We start from the raw sequence: 18,941 nt of genomic DNA, 5'->3' as shown, positions 1-18,941 counted from the left end.
CTATGTATTGTGCTGCAGTGTCTTTTGTATTGCAGTATGTATTGCGGTGTAGGTTATTTCATGTAGGGTCTGGTATTCCTGGTCTGGTACGTATTGTAGTCTGTTGCATGTTCTGTATTTCTGCCTCGGCGGTGTGGTACGTACTCTAGTTTGTAGTATGTTTTTTGTACTTATAGTGTGTGCAATGCATTGTCGGGACCGCGTTTTGTTGAGTATTCTGTATTGTCTGTAAGGTATGGTATTCCTTGTGTTGTATATGTTGTATTTTCTTGCCTTGTTTTGTATTTTGTATTGTGTTCTATTTTGTATTGTCTTTCGTATCGTATGGTTTGGAGTAACGGTATGGTAAGCACTCTGTGGCATGTCCTGTATGTCTGGTGTAGTTTGTATTCTTTGTCCTTGATGGTCTTTGAGACCTTCGGCACTCCGCCCCCGAGGAGTCCTTCACCATGCCCCTCCAGAGGAGCTCTTCATCGTGCTGCCCGGCTCAGTTTGGAGCCCTCATTGATCCGCCCGACTCGCCTCTGGGCCCATCGTCGTGCCACCCCGCAGGAGCCCTTCGTTGCACTGCCTGGGTGGTCTTGGAGGCCTTCATCATGCTGCCCAGATCGCCTTTGAGACCTTCAGCGTGCCACACCAGAGGAGCGCTTCAGTGTGCTGTCCCAGTGGCGCCCTTTTACTCCCGCAGCCAGCCTCCTCTTGGAGGCCTTGGCTGTGCCACCTCGGAGGAGCCGTTCAGCGTGCCGCCCCAGAGGAGTCCTTCACAATGCCCCCTCGTCAGGAGCCCCTCACCGCGCCACGCCGGAGGAGCCCTTTGCCGAGGAGCCCTGGAGGAGGCATTCATGCTGCCGCCCAGCTCATCTTGGAGCCCTTCCTCATGCTGCCCGGATCGTGTTTGAGACCTTCGGCGCTCTGCCCCGGAGGAGTCCTTCATCGCTTTGCCTCGGAGGAGTTGGTCATTGCGTTGCCCGGCTTATCATGGAGCCCTTCATCGTGCTGCCCTGGGGGCGCCCTTCACTGGGCTGCACCTTCGGAGGCCTTCAGCGTGCCGCCCAGCTCTTTTTGGAGTCCTTCACTGCACGGCCCCAGAGGAGCCCTTCACCGTGCTGGGCTGGAGGAGCCCATCGTGGCGGTATGTATGGTTTGGTAAGTATTGCGTTGTGTTTTGTATTGTGTTGCATTTTCTATTGCGCCTTAGGTACTGTCTTGTGTGGCCAGGTCTGTATTGTCTTGTGTGCGTTGTCTCTGATGTATCGTTTTGTTTCGCGTGTATCCTATTGATGGTGTTGTATTGTATGTATTGTATTGTTTTAATGTATATAGTGCATGGTACGTGTTGTATGCGTTGTATGTATTGTATTTTTGTATTTTGTATTGTATTCTATGGTCTGTAGGGTATGGTGTGTTTTTGCATTGCACGCGTTGCCTTTCATGTACTGCATTGCATGTATTGCATTTTGTTTTGTCCTGTAGCGTCTCCAGTGTATTGTATGGTACGTGCTGTAGGGTGTGTATTGTGTTGTAGAGATGTCAGGTATTGTGGGTATGGTCGAATATTTTCTGGAATTGTGCTGTACTGTCTGCGATGCGTCGCATTGTATGTTCTGGTACTTCCTGTATTGTATGTAATGTATGGTATGTATTGTATTGTACTGCACCGCATTTTGCTTTGTATTCTGTATTTAATATCTGGTCTGGTATGGTATCTATTGTCTGTACCGCATTGTAGGTATCGTATGCTATTACAGGTGTTGTATTTTGTACGGCATTGTCTGCGGTGTAACGATTATGTATTGTATTTTCTGTGATGTATGCGTTGTACTCCAATGTATGTATGTATGTATGTATTGTATCCATTGTATGTATTGTATTGCACGGTATGCATTGCATTATGTTGTACGGTGTCTATTGTAAGGTACATATTTAATGCTATGTACTGTATGATGTGGTATATACTGCGTGGAACAGTGTTTATGGTAATGTATTTGTCTTTTATTGTATGTATTGCACGGTGCGGTATTGTATTTATTGTATTTTATATACTGCACTAATCCAATGTATATTATTGCTTGTGGCTTATGTTGTCTATGGTACTTACTTGATAGTACGTACGGTGCGTATTGTATGGCTTGATTTTTATTTTTTATTGTATTTCCTGTCTGGTATGGTATTGTAGGTATTGTCTTATCTGGTTTGTATGTATCGTATGTCTTGTATCGTATACCTTGTGCTTTGGCATGGATTTTATGTATTGGGTTTTGTATTGTGCGGTAGAGAGTGTACTGTGTTATACTATATGTGTTGTATTAGATTGTATTTGTTGCGTTGTATGTATTGTACTGTAGGGTGTTTTGTATTAGACTGTAGTGTGTTTTGTACTATATATGTCATTTTGCTTTGTACCGTATGTATAGTGTGGTATAGTCTCTATTGTTTTGTATTTAAGGTAGTGTATGCATCATATTTTATGTATCGGCTCATGCTTTTTGTATCATCTTTCGTATTTTGTGTTGTAATTTGTATTTGGTATTGCACTGTTTTTTTACATTGTATGCATGGTATTTTATCCATTGTATTTCTTTCTTGTAGGTATTGCATTGCATGGTATTGATTGTAAAGTATGTCTTGTCTGTTGCATTGTAATATACTGTTGTATTGCAGTGTATTTTTGAAGGCGATGTATTTATTTTATCGTATTTCAAATTGTATTTCATGTATTGTATGGCTTGTGTGGTACTTTAGTTCGTTTTGCATTCTAGTGTAAGATAATACACTATTTGGTACCGGAGTATGTCTTGTATTCTAGTGTGTATTAGCAAGACTTGGTGGAATGAGTCGCGCAACTGAAGTTCTGGGATGGATGGATGTATTTTGTTGTATTGCGTGTCTTGTGTTATATTCTCTTGTTTTGTATTTTGTATTGTGTTTTATTTTGCATTGTGTTTTTTTATGGTGTGATTTAGTGGGATCGTGTGCGGTGTACTGTACGGTATGTATGATCTGTGCGGTATGGTTGATGTTGTCTGTGTGGTGCCTATGGCATGGTTTCTACGGTGTGGTTTGTAGGTATGGGATAGTTTGTAAGTATGGCAGGTGTGGTATTGTATTGTTTGGTATGTCCTTCCTTTCTGGAGTCATTCCTGGGACCGCGCTGGAGGAGAGCTTTACGGTGCCAGCTCAGAGGAGCCCTTCATCGCGCCACGTCAGAGCAGCCTGTCACCGCGCCCTCCCACAGGAGTCCTTCGCTGTGCTGCCCTGGAGGAGCCCTTCACCGCAACGGAGGAGCCCGTCACCTCGCTGCCCCACAGGAGTCCCTCACCATGCCACCCGACGGGAGCCCTTCGTTGCGCCGGAGGCGGCTATGGTTGCAACACGCCGGAGGAGACCATCGTCGTTCCGCCGTGGAGCAGCACTTCACAGCGGCGCCCAGGTCTTCTTCGAGCATGACGTTGTACTGCCCCGGAGGAACCCTTCATTGCGCCTGCCGGCTCTTCTTGGAGCCCTTCCTAATGCTGCCAGCTTCATCTATGTATTGTGCTGCAGTGTCTTTTGTATTGCAGTATGTATTGCGGTGTAGGTTATTTCATGTAGGGTCTGGTATTCCTGGTCTGGTACATATTGTAGTCTGTTGCATGTTCTGTATTTCTGCCTTGGCGGTGTGGTACGTACTCTAGTTTGTAGTATGTTTTTTGTACTTATAGTGTGTGCAATGCATTGTCGGGACTGCGTTTTGTTGAGTATTCTGTATTGTCTGTAAGGTATGGTATTCCTTGTGTTGTATATGTTGTATTTTCTTGCCTTGTTTTGTATTTTGTATTGTGTTCTATTTTGTGTTGTCTTTTGTATTGTATGGTTTGGTGTAACGGTATGGTAAGTACTCTGTGGTATGTCCTGTACGTCTGGTGTAGTTTGTATTCTTTGTCCTTGATGGTCTTTGAGACCTTCGGCACTCCGCCCCGGAGGAGTCCTTCACCATGCCCCACCGGAGGAGCTCTTCATCGTGCTGCCCGGCTCAGTTTGGAGCCCTTCGTGGAGCCACCCAACTCGTCTCTGAGGTCATCATTTTGCCACCCGAAAAGAGCCCTTTGTTGCACTGCCTGGGTGGTCTTGGAGACCTCCATCATGCTGCATGGATCGTCTTTGAGACCTTCAGTGTACCATCCCAGAGGAGCCCTTCATTGTGCTGGCCGTCTTTTCTTGGTATTCTTCATCGCATCGCTCCGGAAGAGTCCTTCAGCATGCTGCCCTGAGGAACCCTTACTCATGCAGCCATCCTCTTCTTGGAGGCCTTGACACCCCCATCTCTGAATGTGGCACTGAATGTGCTTCAGCTGCATTTCAGGAACAGTAAGTTACAAAAAGCAGTCTCAGTGGTGTGTTTTATTAACCAGACCGTTGTAGGTTAACCATGCAGCAGTACCTTATGTCTGCCCAGAATGGGCAACGCCTGAGCTGGAGCTTTGTTTGGGCCATGACCGTATGAAAAAGGCTTGAGTTCCAGACAAGAGCATCAGCAATCAGATGCATGGAGAGACGGTAGGGCAGCTGAAGGGCTGAGTAAAGTTAGTACAGTCTAGGCTAGGGAAAATTTGGGGAGAAAGAGGAAAGAAATAAGAAATGCTGCAGAGAGATAGGTAATGAGCTTCTGGCTCCTCTGTAACAAGAGGCTGGGATTAAGGCCAGGAAGCAAAGCTTTCTGAGTGCTCAGATGGGTGAGTGCTGCAGTAGGGGTCAGAGAGATGGAGCATCTTTTCATGAGAGTCTGGAACATCAGCCCCCACATTGTCACCACTGGGTCGGGTGCTTTAATTGATTCTCTCTCCTCTTGAGGAGAGAAACCAACTCGATGGCCTCGGGGAGAACTCTTTTGTTCTGCATTTATGATTCACGAATAGATGATGCTTCTGTCCCTACAGGAAAAAGAGCTGTGGAGAAAGACAGTGATGACGATGATGAGGAACCAAACCAGACCTTAACGGCAGCTTGATAGATGATGAGGAAGAGGAGTGTGAGCCTACTGATGAAGACTCTGATGGGGAACCAAGTTCAGAAGAGAAGTATAATGAAGCGTAGTTTAAACTATGCTTTTAAGGATTGTTAATGCTTCATCTTCCAGTGCTTGGAATAAATATTGGCATTAGGGAAGTCTATAGGTTTTCACTGTCATTACAGTGGTACTTCTTTCCTCCATGCCTGTACATCACTGGAATTGTGTTCAGTTCGCAAGAAGGCTGAAATCTTGATGACTATTTTTGCACCATTAAATGTGTAACAGTGTTGGAAAAACTGCATCTCTTTGATTTCTAAAGACTTTGTTGAAAGATCTTTCCTTCCTGGCGTTTACCACTTTCCTGAACTTTCTAGAAAGAAATTTGGTCTGCCTTGAGTAAAAATATTTTACTATGTTTGCGGGCAGACGCCTGGAGCCATGTGAATTTGACACTTTTTGTGGACACAGTCCTGAAACTCTCATGTGGCTCTAGCTTGCCTGTGACCATCTGCCCAGTCGTGGTGGAAAAGGGGCTTTTGTTGTGTGTTCTGCAGTCTGCTGTCAACACTGTGTCAGCCTGTCCTGTTGCCCACTTGCGTTTATTATGTGTGAAGCCAGTGGGGGACACAGCGGGGTGTGAGCGTAAGGAAATAAATGGGCTGAAATACAGGAGGCTAAAGATGAGAGGAAAGGAAACTGGAGAAGTGATGGGGAGTTCAACTCCCACAGAAGACCAGTGTTCAGGTTGGCGTTTCAATACAAAGTGGGAATGAAGTTACAGCATTCAAGATCTCAGAGAGCCCACGGGTTGTCTTAAATACTGCATATAGTAACTTCTTACCTCTTTAATATGGTTTTGCGGTCTTACAGCTTTTAATCTTTTCTTTTTGAATACAAATGTATGTATATCCATTCTTGAGAGGTTGAATTACATCAGAAGCAAAGTTTGCTATTTAGATCTGAACTCAGGCATTGTAATGTTCTTGCAAGGTATTCAGAAAATTGGTTAAATTAAAATGGAGATTGCTGCAAACTGGCACGGGACTGCTTTTGGCTGCAGGATAATCTTTTGCCAATTGCGTGTCACAAGTTTCTCTCAAAAATTGTACATATTGAAAATAAAAACATCATGATGGGCCACTGTTCTGCCTTTGGAGAACTTCAGCTTCTGTTGGCCAGTGGCGTACTGTTTGCCAAAGCCATTTCATACAGAGAGAATCCAGATGGTGTTTTTTACAGAGTCTGATGATTTCTGTGACCGTAACCTTCCTCAGTCGGGTCCAAAAAAATGAAGTGTGACCAAAGCAGCACACTGGAAAAGTCAAAGCTGTAACCAAGCTGCTCTATAGAGCAGAAGTTTGGTAGACTGACGTTTTCTCTGTTTTAGGTGTATTTTCCTGTTCTTGTATTCTTTCCTTAACAGCAGGATATATTTTTATTCTTCTGGAGGGATGAACTTGTTGAGTTACTTCCCAGCTGGAGGAAGCTGCTCAGTGAAGGACCATCCTGCAATAGAAGAAAAACAGTGTGGGTGGGTGGAGAAGTAATAGGGAAAATGAATGCAAACAGTGCTTCTTCCTCCCCACCAAGCCACCTGAAGCCAAACCAAACCCCACTGCAATTGGTTATAAGAAATAAAACATAAAATGGCTGTAATGAAGCCCAGGAGAAAGAAGCAAGGGAAATGAGACAGCCAAACGTTAACAAGAAATTGCTTAGCGGTGTTGCTATGAATGTGGCAATTGAAATGGTATGCGCTGTTACTTTAGACAGCTTTTTCCACGTTTAACTTCTTTGCAAGGCCACTGAAAGCAATGGAGCTGTGCAAGCCTGCCCTTGGTGAAGGCGTGGTCTCCCTCAGTAGGAGCGTTACGTGAGCACAGACTGTGGATGTCGGGAGTGGGAGAACTCCTCCTTAAGTAAAAGAGAGTATAGCGTCCACCTATCACCTTCTCCTCAGAAATAGTGACCTATGTGTGACCACACAGTCACAGTCGGTATTGCTGACTGGGTTTCTTTGCACTTTTTCACCAGGAAGTTCAGTGCTTTTCCATCTTCACTTCATTCCTGTTAGTCCCACAAAAAAGGCAGGCTGCTTTGCCCACCTTTTTCATCCAGCTGCCCATAACGCACCTCTTTGAACTGCTCTGTCCCCTTCTAGAAGTGATACCATACCCATATCTCTCACTTGGCTCTTCACAACTAATGGACTGTGAAGTTATTGCCCCATTATGTCAGTACAGAATTAATATAGCTCTTTATTTGCCAATTCAGATCAATATAAACCTTTGTCCTCTCCCTTCTGGCCTCCCTGTGAACGCCAGTGAATTTATGGATTCACCGCATCTTTGTCCAAGACGGAGCCAAAACCGTCTCTGCATCAGGACTGAATTCCCAAGGACAAGGATTCCTGGCCAGATGTTGGCTGGTAAAAGCTTGTGGAGCTGTGTGCTGGAGGAGACAGAGCTGTAGGAGCTTACACGCCAGAGACCAAGTGCTTTTCTGAAATCCCTTCAAATTAGGCACTTACAAGGGCAAAGAAGAAAGCTCTGTTGTAGCACCCCACTTCACCTGCAGCTTGTACAATATGATATTGTATGGTATTTATTGTATTTTATTGTATGTATTGCATGGTTTGGTACCGTATTTATCGTATTTGTTGTATTTTATATATAGCATTAATTCAATATGTATTATTGTTTGTAGTTTGCCGTGTATGATATTTATTTTATTGAATGTATGGTATGTATTGTATTCCTTGTATTGTATTTTTTATTGTATTATATATGGTATGGTATTGTATGGTATGATATGTATTCTGTGTTGTATTGTATGTATTGTATTTTGGTATGTATTTTATGTATTGTGTTTTAAATTGTATTGTAGGTATTGTACTGTATTATATATATTTTTTATTATATTGTATCTATGGTATGGTATAAGGGAAAAGGCAGCTGCTACAGACTAATTCTAAGAAAACTTCTCTTGTATGGAGGGCCACTAACAAACCCAGGTCACAAATTAGCAATGGTGTGGCAACTCCCAACAGTTTTGATTATTGCTTTTAGTAACATGCTGCTTCCCAATCAACAGTGGAGCACATGAAAAAACATAGGAGAAGCCATATCTTCAAAAAATTCTAGCCTCTGCTCTGCTCTGCTCTGGTGAGACCCCCCTGCAGGGCTGCCTCCAGCTCTGGGGCCACCAACAGCAGAAGGACATGGACCTGTTGGAGAGGGTCCAGAGGAGGCCACGAAGATGCTGAGAGGCTGGAGCACCTCTGCTGTGAGGACAGGCTGAGAGAGTTGGGGTTGTTCAGCCTGGAGAAGAGAAGGCTCCGGGGACACCTTATAGCAGCCTCCCAGTACTTAAAGGAGTACTTAAAGGAGGCTTATAAGAAAGATGGAGAGGGACTTTTTACAAGGCCATGTAGTGACAGGACAAGGGGCAACAGTTTTAAACTGAACAAGGGTAGATTTAGGTTGGACGAGGGAAAGAAATGTTTTATGCTGAGGGTGGTGAGACACTGGCCCAGGTTGCCCAGAGAAGCTGTGGCTGCCCCATCCCTGGAGGTGTTGAAGGCCAGGTTGGATGGGGCTTTGAGCAACCTGGGCTGGTGGGAGGTTGTTGCATTTAGTGAGAACACTTACTGCCGAGACTATAGGCCTGACACTGGATGCACGAACAGCCAGTCTGCTGTAAGTCCATCCGCTTTTAAAGGCAGCAGCACTGAACTGCAGAATATCCATAGAGCTTTAAAGATACGATTGCAATCGCAAGCTCGATTTCCTGAGTAAGCACTTGGTGTGGCTGAGGTCGCAAATCTTACCAAAAGGCGCGCCTTTTTGGGGAGGCAAGGGTCGATCTGTCCTGACAATTTGGCATTGAATTCTCATCCCTCCATTAAGTGCAAAATCAGGGTAATATTTATACTCCTATTGTGCAAAGTGAGCGGGTGTGACTGTGGCCAAGCCATTGTTCCTCATGGTTGTACCATTAGCCGTTTTACAAAACATTTCAGGGCTTGTACATGTAAAGGGCAGAAGAACATGACCGCGTGGCCTCTACCTCACTTTTCGTTCCTCCCTGGTGCCATGGCAACACAAACCACCAGATCTTCACCCAGTTTCTGTGTCTGTTCTGGACACCAGGTGGTTTCAGTAATACTGAGCTTTGCTACTGTTCGTGCTTCCAACAGAGATATCCCTGCCCATGGTAGGAGGGATGGAACGAGACGATCTTTAAGGTCTCTTCCAACCCAAACCATTCTATGAACGAGGCAGTCCTACCTCCTGCTCCAGACATTGTGCAGGGGAGCAGCTGCAGAAGGACAACCACCGTATGTAGGTCGTGGCTGAAATGGGCACGTCTTCCATGGGTCACTGTTCCATAGCAACGTGCATTGCCACATCGCTCCTTTTATTTTCCTGATGTTTCATGTCTTTGGACTTAGCTTCCAGAGCTGTGTGGTTTTACTGGTTATCCACGTGAGCGTGTTAAAAAGAAGTAAACACTCCATATTATGGAGAGCGGAATGACTCACTCCCATGGACTCCAGACTAAAAGAAAGGCAAAAAAGGGAAGCCAAATACCTTGGGAATCTCATTATTTTAGGTCATTTTTGTTACCTTTGGCATATCCAATCTCCTTCTGAGATGATGGAAGCGGTTTGCCCTGCAGTTCAACCGCCCTTGTCTTCAGATGCGTCTCCCATTGTGTGAGACGTTCCTCAGCCCCGCTGTTCGCCAGCATCTGGCACGTCCTGGCTTGCCCTGGCCACCAGCTGCCCTTATGCCCGCTGCTGTGGCCAGCTCATGCGGGCGGGGGACGAGGTGACTTACTGCGCAAATGAAGGGGATGAGAGGCTGCCCAGCTGGGTGGGTACAGGTCTTCTCTATTGTCCTCGGATGTAAGCCAGTGCCACCCACCACCGCCCAGGGACTTGCCCTGCATGCTCAGCTTGTGTAGAGACAGCTCTGCTCCAATGCCCCAGGGCTGCTCACATCTCCTGAAAACCTCCCCTGTAGCTCCCATCATCCACCAGCTGGCCCCTGGTGACAGGATTTGGCCACACCTGTGCCATTCACAACTGTCTTCACCTGCCAGCAGGAAGGAGGAAGGGAAGAAGGAAGAGCAGGAAGAAAGGGAGGGAAGGAAGGAGGCTGCATTTAGCAGCTATCTCCCACAGCTAGAGCTACAGCAGCCGACAGTCACCGTGAGAGACGTTCACAATGTCCTCGGCAACTTCCACCGCCTCTTTGCCCAGCGGCCTGGATGTTCTGACAACTTTCCCAGATGTGCTCTTCATTCCTGAAATCGTGAGTGCCGGCTTGTCCCTGGGGAGGGCAGGTGCTGCTGGTGGGGCATCCAGCAGGCTTCACGCCGCAGGTGCCTGTGGGATGAGACCTGACACAAAGCATGTGGCTTAGGAGCCACGCCAGGTCCCTGAGCCAGAGGGGTCCGGGGGCAGCCCCTGATGCCAAACTCACCCCCAAAGCCCGGAGCGGAGGGCTCTGAAGTGCTCCTTTAGTCTGCGGGGGATTTTTGTGCTGCCTCTGAAAACTGTTTCTCATTTCCTGCTGAACAAAGCTGAAGGGGTTGCTGGTGGGTTTAGACCAGGTGGCCAAATTGAGGCAATTAATTAATTGGCAGATGATTGTAGCAGCTGATAGAGGCAGAGAATACACTGCTTGCATAAAGCAGGAGGTAAAGGTTAGCTGTTTGCAGCAGTAGAGCCTTGGCTGCCGAAGTGACAGTGCTCCTGATCGGCAGGTGTGCAGTGCTGGACCTGGGTGCGTGGCCAACGGTGGGTAGGCCAACTCCTTGTAACTTCTTCCCATATTGTAATTTTATTGAGCAGGAGAAGATCACAATCTTAATAGTTTTGGCACACAGCAAAGCCGTTGCTGTGAGCACTGACTAAAAATGGAAAGTTTCAACTAGAACCTTTTTTCCTGTGTCCTCTGTCCCCACCCATGAAACCTGCTCTTCTCACAACAGTTTTGAGAGGCTTTTTTAAAAGCCTGAGTACTTTCATGCAGCATTGAGAGGTTTTGCTGAGTGTTGTAGGAGGGCGTTCGGATTATTTCATACTAAAAACTTCAATTTTGCTATCTGGGACCAAGTCCTTCCCTGTCACCCGACTCAGTCCACGCTCCTGGGTTTTACAGCATTTACTTCATTCTCCTAGTGACGTAGTCCCAAAGCAGGGATGTTGATTCCAATTGCTAAAGCACACGAGTGACAGCAGTCAAGCAAAGAGAAGCTGGGTAAAAGCAGACGCTACCAATGTGTAGCTTTGCTTCGCAGTTCTGCTTCTGCTTCTCAGAAAGGCTTTGCTTCAGCTCCTCCAAATATGCTCTGGGGACTTGGTTTCTGTGCTGGGGTGTCTGAGAGCAAGGCCCAGGTTTCTTGCAGCTGCAGGAAGGAGGGTGGCAAAGTCCCTGTGGAGGTTCTGCCTGGGTGGCACTTGCCAGCCACCAGTGCCGCTGGGTTGCGTTAGTCCTGGTGCCGCGCGTGCTGTCGGCCTCGCCGTGCTTACACTACCCAGACTTAGACTGTTGGCTTCTAATGCCTGTCTCCAGGGAATTTGGCAAGGCGGCTTGCTTAATGAGACAGAAATAAGCGCCCTATGCTTTGGTTTGGGTAAGATCTGGAAATGTGCATCCTAAAGGCTCAGGAACCACCAAGGCTCAGGAAAGAGGAATGCTGCACAACCGGATTTCTCCATCTCTGGAGGTGTGTGGCTGTAGGTTGTGCACCTGTATTCTCTCTGCTGTGTACAAAGGAGGCGGCTGCCTTGAATCACAGCATTCAGAAGAATAAAGTTTCTCAACCCTTAGTGGAATCCGAGGTTTCCTGCAGTGGGTTAGTATGGCAGCTACGAAAAGAATTTGTCATTTCAAATGCTAAGACAGTTGCGAAAATGCCAGAAGGTCCTGCCTGCAGCTGAGGTGATTGCCACATCTGGATGTGCTGATTAAGAACTACCATTTGTCTTCTGTAAGGCTGGGTTTAATTCTTGTAATCTGTTGTATTTGGAGAGCTTTCTGTAGGAGTGGATAGCCAGGCCTATGCGGAAAAGCTGAAACAAGCTGCAAACAGATACGTTTGCTTTGTAAAAGGCTGTTTAAAAGATAATCTGTTCTTAGGCTGCTGTCCCCAACCTGCTGTGGGTTGAAAGCCTCTTGAACTGTTCCTCATTTTATAAGTCTGCTGAAGAGTAGGACCGTAAAACCAAAGTCAGTAACCAAACCACGTCAAACATATTTGCCTGAGCGAGAATTCACATCCTGCAGAAAGGAGAGACAGGGGGTGGTAACAACTGAGAAGTGATACTTCTTCCCCCAACCTCATACCTCACCCCAGTCATGATGGATTTCAGTGGAGCAACCACAAGGTTTTCTCCAGGATCTTTAGCTGCGACGCACTCGTGGTGTTACCACATGAGTTATTACCGGGACTGGATTAGGGTTCAAGTGTCAGCCTTTGGTTGTTACAAGAGGCACCAAAACAGCAGCACTTTGGAAGATGTATTTTCACTCAGATATTTGCAAGGTCTCAACCGCCATCATTCATTTAATCTATCAATTTGTGTAACGGAACCAGTGAACTTCCCTACAACTGTGGGGTGACACGAATGATGTGACATTTTCTGAGTTTCATAAAGCAGAAACTTTTTTTTCCACTTGCAAAACGCCTCCAAGGAAATGGAAATGCCATGATTTGTTTGAATTGGCATTTGGATGCTGGCAAAGGCTGGCCTGGGATACACCGGTGATCAGAATGGTCTTGGAGTCAGTGAGGCTCTCTTACCTCTGGAGATTTGCCTGCAAAATTGAGACCAAGCAGTGATGAGGGATAGGTCCCCACAGCAGGACCGATCTCCACACAGCGTGGGTTCAGCTGAGGAGCTCCGCGTCATAGGACACCGCGTAGACTAAACTTTGCTCAGGTTCAAGAAACAACTGCGCTGATTTGCTGCAGAGAAAAGCTACTGAGTGCATTTTAGTGCAAAGGCACCACTTGCAGCTTGGACACTCCATAGCGTTGGACATCGTGCTCTCATCCTCTTGTGTAGGAATCTGCTGGTGGAAAAAGGACAGAGTCTTGATATAGGTGTCCTTGTGTTCCCCACCCCACCAGAGAACCCACAGCAAGCTCCCAAGGCTGTCTGAGAAGGATGGGGTCCCACCTGCTGCCTGACCAGCAGCTGGACCTTGCACAGCGCCAGTGCAGTCAACGAAGGATGACCTGAACAGCTGGAGCAGCAACACCAGTCCCCCCTCCCAGGAGGAGCTGGGAGCCTCAACCTTATTTCCCCTGTTTCAGAGAGTAGAACTGGCTGTATTACCTTTCTTCGACCGTTCTCTCACCTTTCAGGGAGACGTTTGCATGTGGCCTTCATTAAGGCCATGTCGGGGGCCTTCATGAGGCCACATACCTGTGCTGTTTGTGCAGATGAGCTGGGTTTGACACCACTCCTTTCAGGGATCTGAGTGTGAAGCAAACGGGCCCTTCTGAAATAAGCCTCCCTGTTCATCGAAACCAGCCTTCAAAAGTGCCGAACCAGCCCCCTGAGCACGCTGGTGTGGGGAGGACATGAGTGGCAGCGACACCAGGAGGCAGGGCTACAGCCAGGCTTTTCTTGGGTCAAGGTCAGAGGCAGATGGCCCCGGCTAAATATCCAGTTTCAAGTGGAGGCTGGGAAGGGCTCAAGGGCATCCCTGAACTTTTGCCATGTGCAGTGCTAATGCCAGAGGCGTGCATGGCTTTTGGCTCTGTTCGGGATAAGTCAATTTGTCCCACACTCACCTTTTCTCCCACTTTCGCTTGCAGGTCTTTGGGGGCCTTGTCTGGATCTTGGTGGCATCCTCGAAGGTCCCGTTACCCATAGTGCAAGGCTGGGTGATGTTTGTCTCTGTGTTCTGCTTCGTCATGTCCACCGCCCTCCTGTGCCTCTACATCTGCGGGGCGCACGGGGGCAGCAGCTCCTGGGTCGCCTTGGTAAGTGGCTGTGATGAACCTCAGGGCCTCCCCTCCCTGGTACCGCTGGTAGACAACCGTCTCCTTTGCTGCTCCTGAGCTCCACATCGCAGGCTGGGGCTTGCTTGTGTGGGTTCCCTTTTTTCCTCCCCACACCGCAGTGTGCTCCCTCCTTGGAAATGACGGTGTGATTCCTTGTTTCTTAGGATGCCATCTGCCAAGTGACAGCAGCTCTGTTCTACCTCAGTGCTGCCGTGTTGGAAGCCTACTTCACCTATAGCATCCGCTTGTTTTCTGACAACCCTCTGATACTAACCATCTACCGGGAGAACATCGCTGCTGTGGTAAGTGCCTGGTGAGCAGGGGAGGGAAGCTGAGGAGGTGACTGTGGAGTGGCCTCCAGGGCAAATCTTTACTAGGAGGGAGGGAGAGAAACTAGCCCCAGCCCTACTATGTATGAATGTCTCCAAACATGCAAGAGTCAATAGAAATATAATGTGTCACAAGGTGTTTGCGCAGTGCAGGAACTCATAACTTACAATAAAAAGTTAACTGGCTGATGTGTTTTCTCCATTGTAGGTCTTTGCGTTCTTAGCTACCCTGATGTATGTGATCCATAAGGTGTACTCGCTCCTGCGATGGAAATCATCCTAGGCGCCTCCCCTCGCAAGTGTGTCTTGTGGTCACCCTAGGAACACGAAAAGTTGTTCAACGACTGCAGTTTCCAGGCTGGGTTTGGGTTTTGTTTTTTAATGTATATACTACAAACAAGCAGCTTTTTATGTGGGACCATGGCAACGAAGACAAAGAGCCTGCCAGAGAAAGCAATATCCTGCCACAAGCTGTTTCCCTTCAGTCTCTTCTGGGTTGGGTACGGTTTGATGCTGGTAAAATTGGGGCCCAAGTAGAAAAACATCCAGCTTCAAAAAGTATAGTTGGGTTTGAAGTGTTAAAATCTCCCTGAACCACACCTTTATGCCTCCGGGCTTATTATTGCTATCAGGGGAAGCCTGGACAACCAACACTAAGGAGCATGAGTATGAAACTGGGTCATTTTAATTGCCGCCCATCCATGTAAGCCTGTTTTCCTCCCTAAACCTGCTGTGCCAAAAGAAAATTTTCATGCAGTTTCTGGAAATGCCACCTCTGACTTGTGATGAGAAACGGGGATGATATTTAGCTTGCCTCAGGGGCAATATGAGTTACTGCAACCCCTGAAGGCTATCGCTGAACTACGAGGCACAACCGTAATGTCAGGAAATACTGCTGCCTTTAATCCCCCTCCCAAATACAATTTGGAAGGTGCAAGGTAGACTGTAGGAGTTGTATGGCTGATTGATTGGAATAAGCAAAGGCGATCAACTCTTGTCTCTGGTGCATGGCTGCTCTCACATACACCAGCGCTACGTCGCTAATGAAGATGGGTTTGCTGTGATTCTGCAAATAGACAGGAGTCATTTCTGGCACTTTCCCTTTGCTGTACACAGGTACGCAGCCCCGCACAGCCTCAGGAGCTGCACTGGGACAGGGCAATGCCTAAGGAGGAGGCACAGGCTTGGACATGAATTCAGAGGGCTCTTCTGGCCAGGGGAGCCTGCAGGGTTCTGTAGGGCCAAGGGCTAAAGTAACTCAGGTTAATCTCAGTGATGATGTTCATCTGAACGCTTAAATTACCCCAGAGGGTTAACCTGAGTCAAGAGTCAAGGCCTTTTCTGCTCCTCACCCTGCCAGCGCCAGGCTGGGGGTGCAGGAGGAGTTCAGAGGGGACACAGCCGACCCAAGCGATATTCCATACCATGTGATGTCATGCTCAGCGATAAAAGCTGGGGGAAGGAGGAGGAACATTTGGAGTTGTGGCATTTGTCTTTCCAACTAACCGTTACGTGTGATGGAGCCCCGCTTTCCTGGAGATGGCTGAACACCTGCCTGTCATGGGAAGTGGTGAATGAATTCCTTGCTTTGCTTGTGTGTGGCTTTTGCTTTACTTATTAAACTGTCTTTATCAACCCACGAGTTTCCTCACTTTTACCCTTCCAATTCTCTCCCCCATCTCACTGGGGGCAGTGAGAGAGGGGTGGCGTGGTGCTTAGTGGCTGGCTGGGGTTAAACCATGACAGTGAGTTAATTTAAATGGGGTTTAGACCCAAGAAAGGACATTTTCACATGGTAGAGGTGCCTAATAAACAGTGGTACCAAATTAGGCCTTGCAGCTTGTGGGGCAAAAAAACTGGGGGTTCAATAACAGGGACGGGAGATGGAAGAGAAATAAAAGTTGACTTGGAGGCATCTCTTGCTTCGTATCTAGGAGGGACCTTTAAGCTGTGACTGTGGGTTTGGGCTGAAGCTTTTTAATTGCAATGTCATGAAAACATTTTATTTTTTCTTTTTTTTTTTTTTCCTTGCTGAAAAACCAGCCTGACCTGTTTCTCTTGTGTTAGTGTGACAAAAGCAAGCTGATTGCAACAGAGGTGGAAAGAAACCCCTTTTCAGAGCAGGGAGGGAAGGCACAGCCACTTTGGACAATGGCACTTGGTTCTGAAGGTTTACCATGCGCTTGTTGAAACCGGTTTCAGCATCACGTCATCGTGGGGTGGGTGTGTGTGGAGGGGGGGGGGGTTGGTGCCCGGCTTTGCCCTGCTTCTATTAACACCCCTGAATTTAGCATTAAGACACAAAGACGCCTTTCTGTTTGGGTCTCTTAACAAAGGCAGACATTTGTGGTCATACCCTGTGAGGCAATGGCTCTGGCCACCTTCTGCGCCCAGGTGTGGCCAGCACCTCCACGCCAAGTCATGCTGTCTGTCCCCTTCCACCTGTGTCCCTGTGCCCTTTGGACACCCCATTTGCAGCCTGTGCCTTGGCAGGGCTCCCACGTCCCCTCCCCGATTCTTTCTGCCGTGCTCTGCCCTTTGCTGCTCCCTTCCCCTGCCGCGCACCAGTTTACACCAGCCTGCACCAGTTCACCTGCTCGTCCCTTTCCTTCTGGCCCCACCTGGTTTGCTGAGATACCTCCCCCCCCCTCCAGCATTAGCGTAACCTTGCTGTAAACCGGCACTGGAAAAACACAGCCCGGTGCCGCCGGCACGGCAGCGCTCATCAGCCCCACTGCAGCTGGGAGCAGTCTGGGCAAGGTTGTGACCCTTGTCTCATGGCCCCACTGCAACCTGGGCCAAATCTTTGTCTGGGGAGGGCTGGGCAGAGAGAAGGGCCACCGCAGGGTCAAGAGCATCCCAATGAACTGATACAAAGCTGGAACTTTGGAACTCTCCCAGGGTGGCCCCAACTCCAGCCCCATGCAGGTGGAGCCTGCAGGTGAATGAGAGTCCCTGTTTGACACAGGGCTGCTGCGCCCCAGGACAGTGACGCACCGAGGGGTGGCTTTGTTCCACTTTGTTTTGAATGGCAGCTGTCAGGTGCCAGGTGAGCTGCAGCGATTTCATAGGTAAGCTTAGGAAGCGTGGGTTAGATGAGTGGGTAGTGAGGTGGATGGAGAACTGGCTGCATGGCAGAGCTCAGAGGGTTGTGATCAGCAGCACAGGGTCCAGCTGGATGCCTATGACCAGCAGTGTTCTCCAGGGGTCACTACTGGGTCCAGTCTTGTTCAGCATAGTCATCAATGACCTGGATGAGGGACAGAGTGTACCTTCAGCAAGTTTGCTCATGACCCAAAACTGGGAGGAGCGGCTGACACACCAGAAGCCTGTGCCACCATGCAGCGAGACCTGGGCAGGCTGGAGAGTTGGGCAGAGAGGAACCTAATGAAGTTCAAGAAAGGCAAGCGTAGGGTCTTGCACCTCGGGAGGAATAACCCCATGTACTGGTACAGGTTCGGGGTTGACCAGCTGGAGAGCAGCTCTGCAGAGAGGGATCTGGGAGTCCTGGTGGTTGCCCAGGAGCCAGCAATGTGTCCTTGTGGCCAAGAAGGCCAATGGCCTCTTGGGATGCATTAAAAAGAGCGTGGCCAGCAGGTCAAGGGAGGTTGTCCTCCCCCTCTACTCTGCCCTGGTGAGGCCACATCTGGAGTACTGTGTCCAGTTCTGGGCTCCCCAGTTCATGCAGGACAGGGAACTGCTGGAGAGAGTCCAGTGGAGGGCTACAAAGACAATCAAGGGACTTTCCTCTTATGAGGAAAGGCTGAGGGACCTGGGTCTGTTCAGCCTGGAGAAGAGAAGACTGAGAGGGGATCTCATCAATGCTTATGAATAGCTAATTTCAGTGATAAAAATCAGTGATATTCAGTGATAAAATAAAATTAAATTTGTTGGGTGTCAAGACGATGGGGTCACACTCTTTTCAGTGGTGCCCAGTGACAGGACAAGGGGCAACTGGCACAAATTGGAACATGGGAAATTCCATCTGAACAGGAGGAAAAATTTCTTTAAGGGTAACAGAGCACTGAAAGAGGCTACCCAGAGAGGCTGAAGACTCTCCTTCTCTGTAGCTATTCAAAACTCACCTGGACGCGTTCCTGTCCAACCTGCTCTGGGTGACCCTGCTCTGGCAGGGGGGCTGCACTAGATGATCTCCGAAGGTTCCTTCCAACCCCTGCCATTCTGCAATACGCATGTTCTCTGCACCATGGAAAGAAGAGGGGAAAAAAGAGAAAAATAAAATGAAACAACCACCCTGAGGTCTCCATTGCCCATCATGCCCAGCCCTCCTATCGCCTCAATACAGCCATGGAGACCCACCTGCCCTGGAAGCTGGGCAGCCCAAGGTTGCTGCCTGGAAAATGGCACACCTCAATGCTGCTGAAGGGAAAGATGCTGCCCAGAGCTCAGAGAATCTCCCAGGATGTACAGACCATCTACCATATGTGCACCAGGTCTCATCCCCTGAGAATTTGCTGTCCTCTCACCAGAAACGTTGGGCATGAGGAACACTGCAGGCTTAATCCTTCTCCCATGGAGAGACTCGTCTGGGGTTAATTGCATATTAGCATGGCTCCCCAGAATGCGAGAGGGCT

General features: G+C 48.1%; 1 protein-coding gene and 1 long non-coding RNA gene across 2 annotated transcripts; one reads left to right on the top strand and one right to left on the bottom strand.

Annotated features, from left to right (window-relative positions):
- Positions 1–4,572: 4,572 nt before the first annotated feature.
- On the bottom strand, positions 4,573–13,939 carry LOC134512697 (uncharacterized). Its single transcript, XR_010070212.1, has 4 exons — positions 13,805–13,939; positions 12,806–13,074; positions 5,832–6,496; positions 4,573–4,925 (listed from the first exon to the last, which is right to left on the bottom strand). It is a non-coding gene; the product is annotated as an uncharacterized LOC134512697 (long non-coding RNA).
- Positions 9,349–15,769, top strand: MAL (mal, T cell differentiation protein). Its single transcript, XM_063328313.1, has 4 exons — positions 9,349–10,308; positions 13,829–13,996; positions 14,182–14,319; positions 14,555–15,769. The coding sequence occupies exons 1-4, from the start codon at positions 10,222–10,224 to the stop codon at positions 14,627–14,629; spliced, it is 468 nt and encodes a 155-aa protein (XP_063184383.1). The 5' UTR covers positions 9,349–10,221; the 3' UTR covers positions 14,630–15,769.
- The last annotated feature ends 3,172 nt before the right edge of the window (positions 15,770–18,941 follow it).

This window comes from Chroicocephalus ridibundus, chromosome 3 (assembly GCF_963924245.1).
Source record: "Chroicocephalus ridibundus chromosome 3, bChrRid1.1, whole genome shotgun sequence".
Classification (NCBI taxonomy): Eukaryota; Metazoa; Chordata; class Aves; order Charadriiformes; family Laridae; genus Chroicocephalus; species Chroicocephalus ridibundus.
Note: the sequence above shows the minus strand (reverse complement) of the source record. Positions and strands in the feature narration are given on the sequence as shown.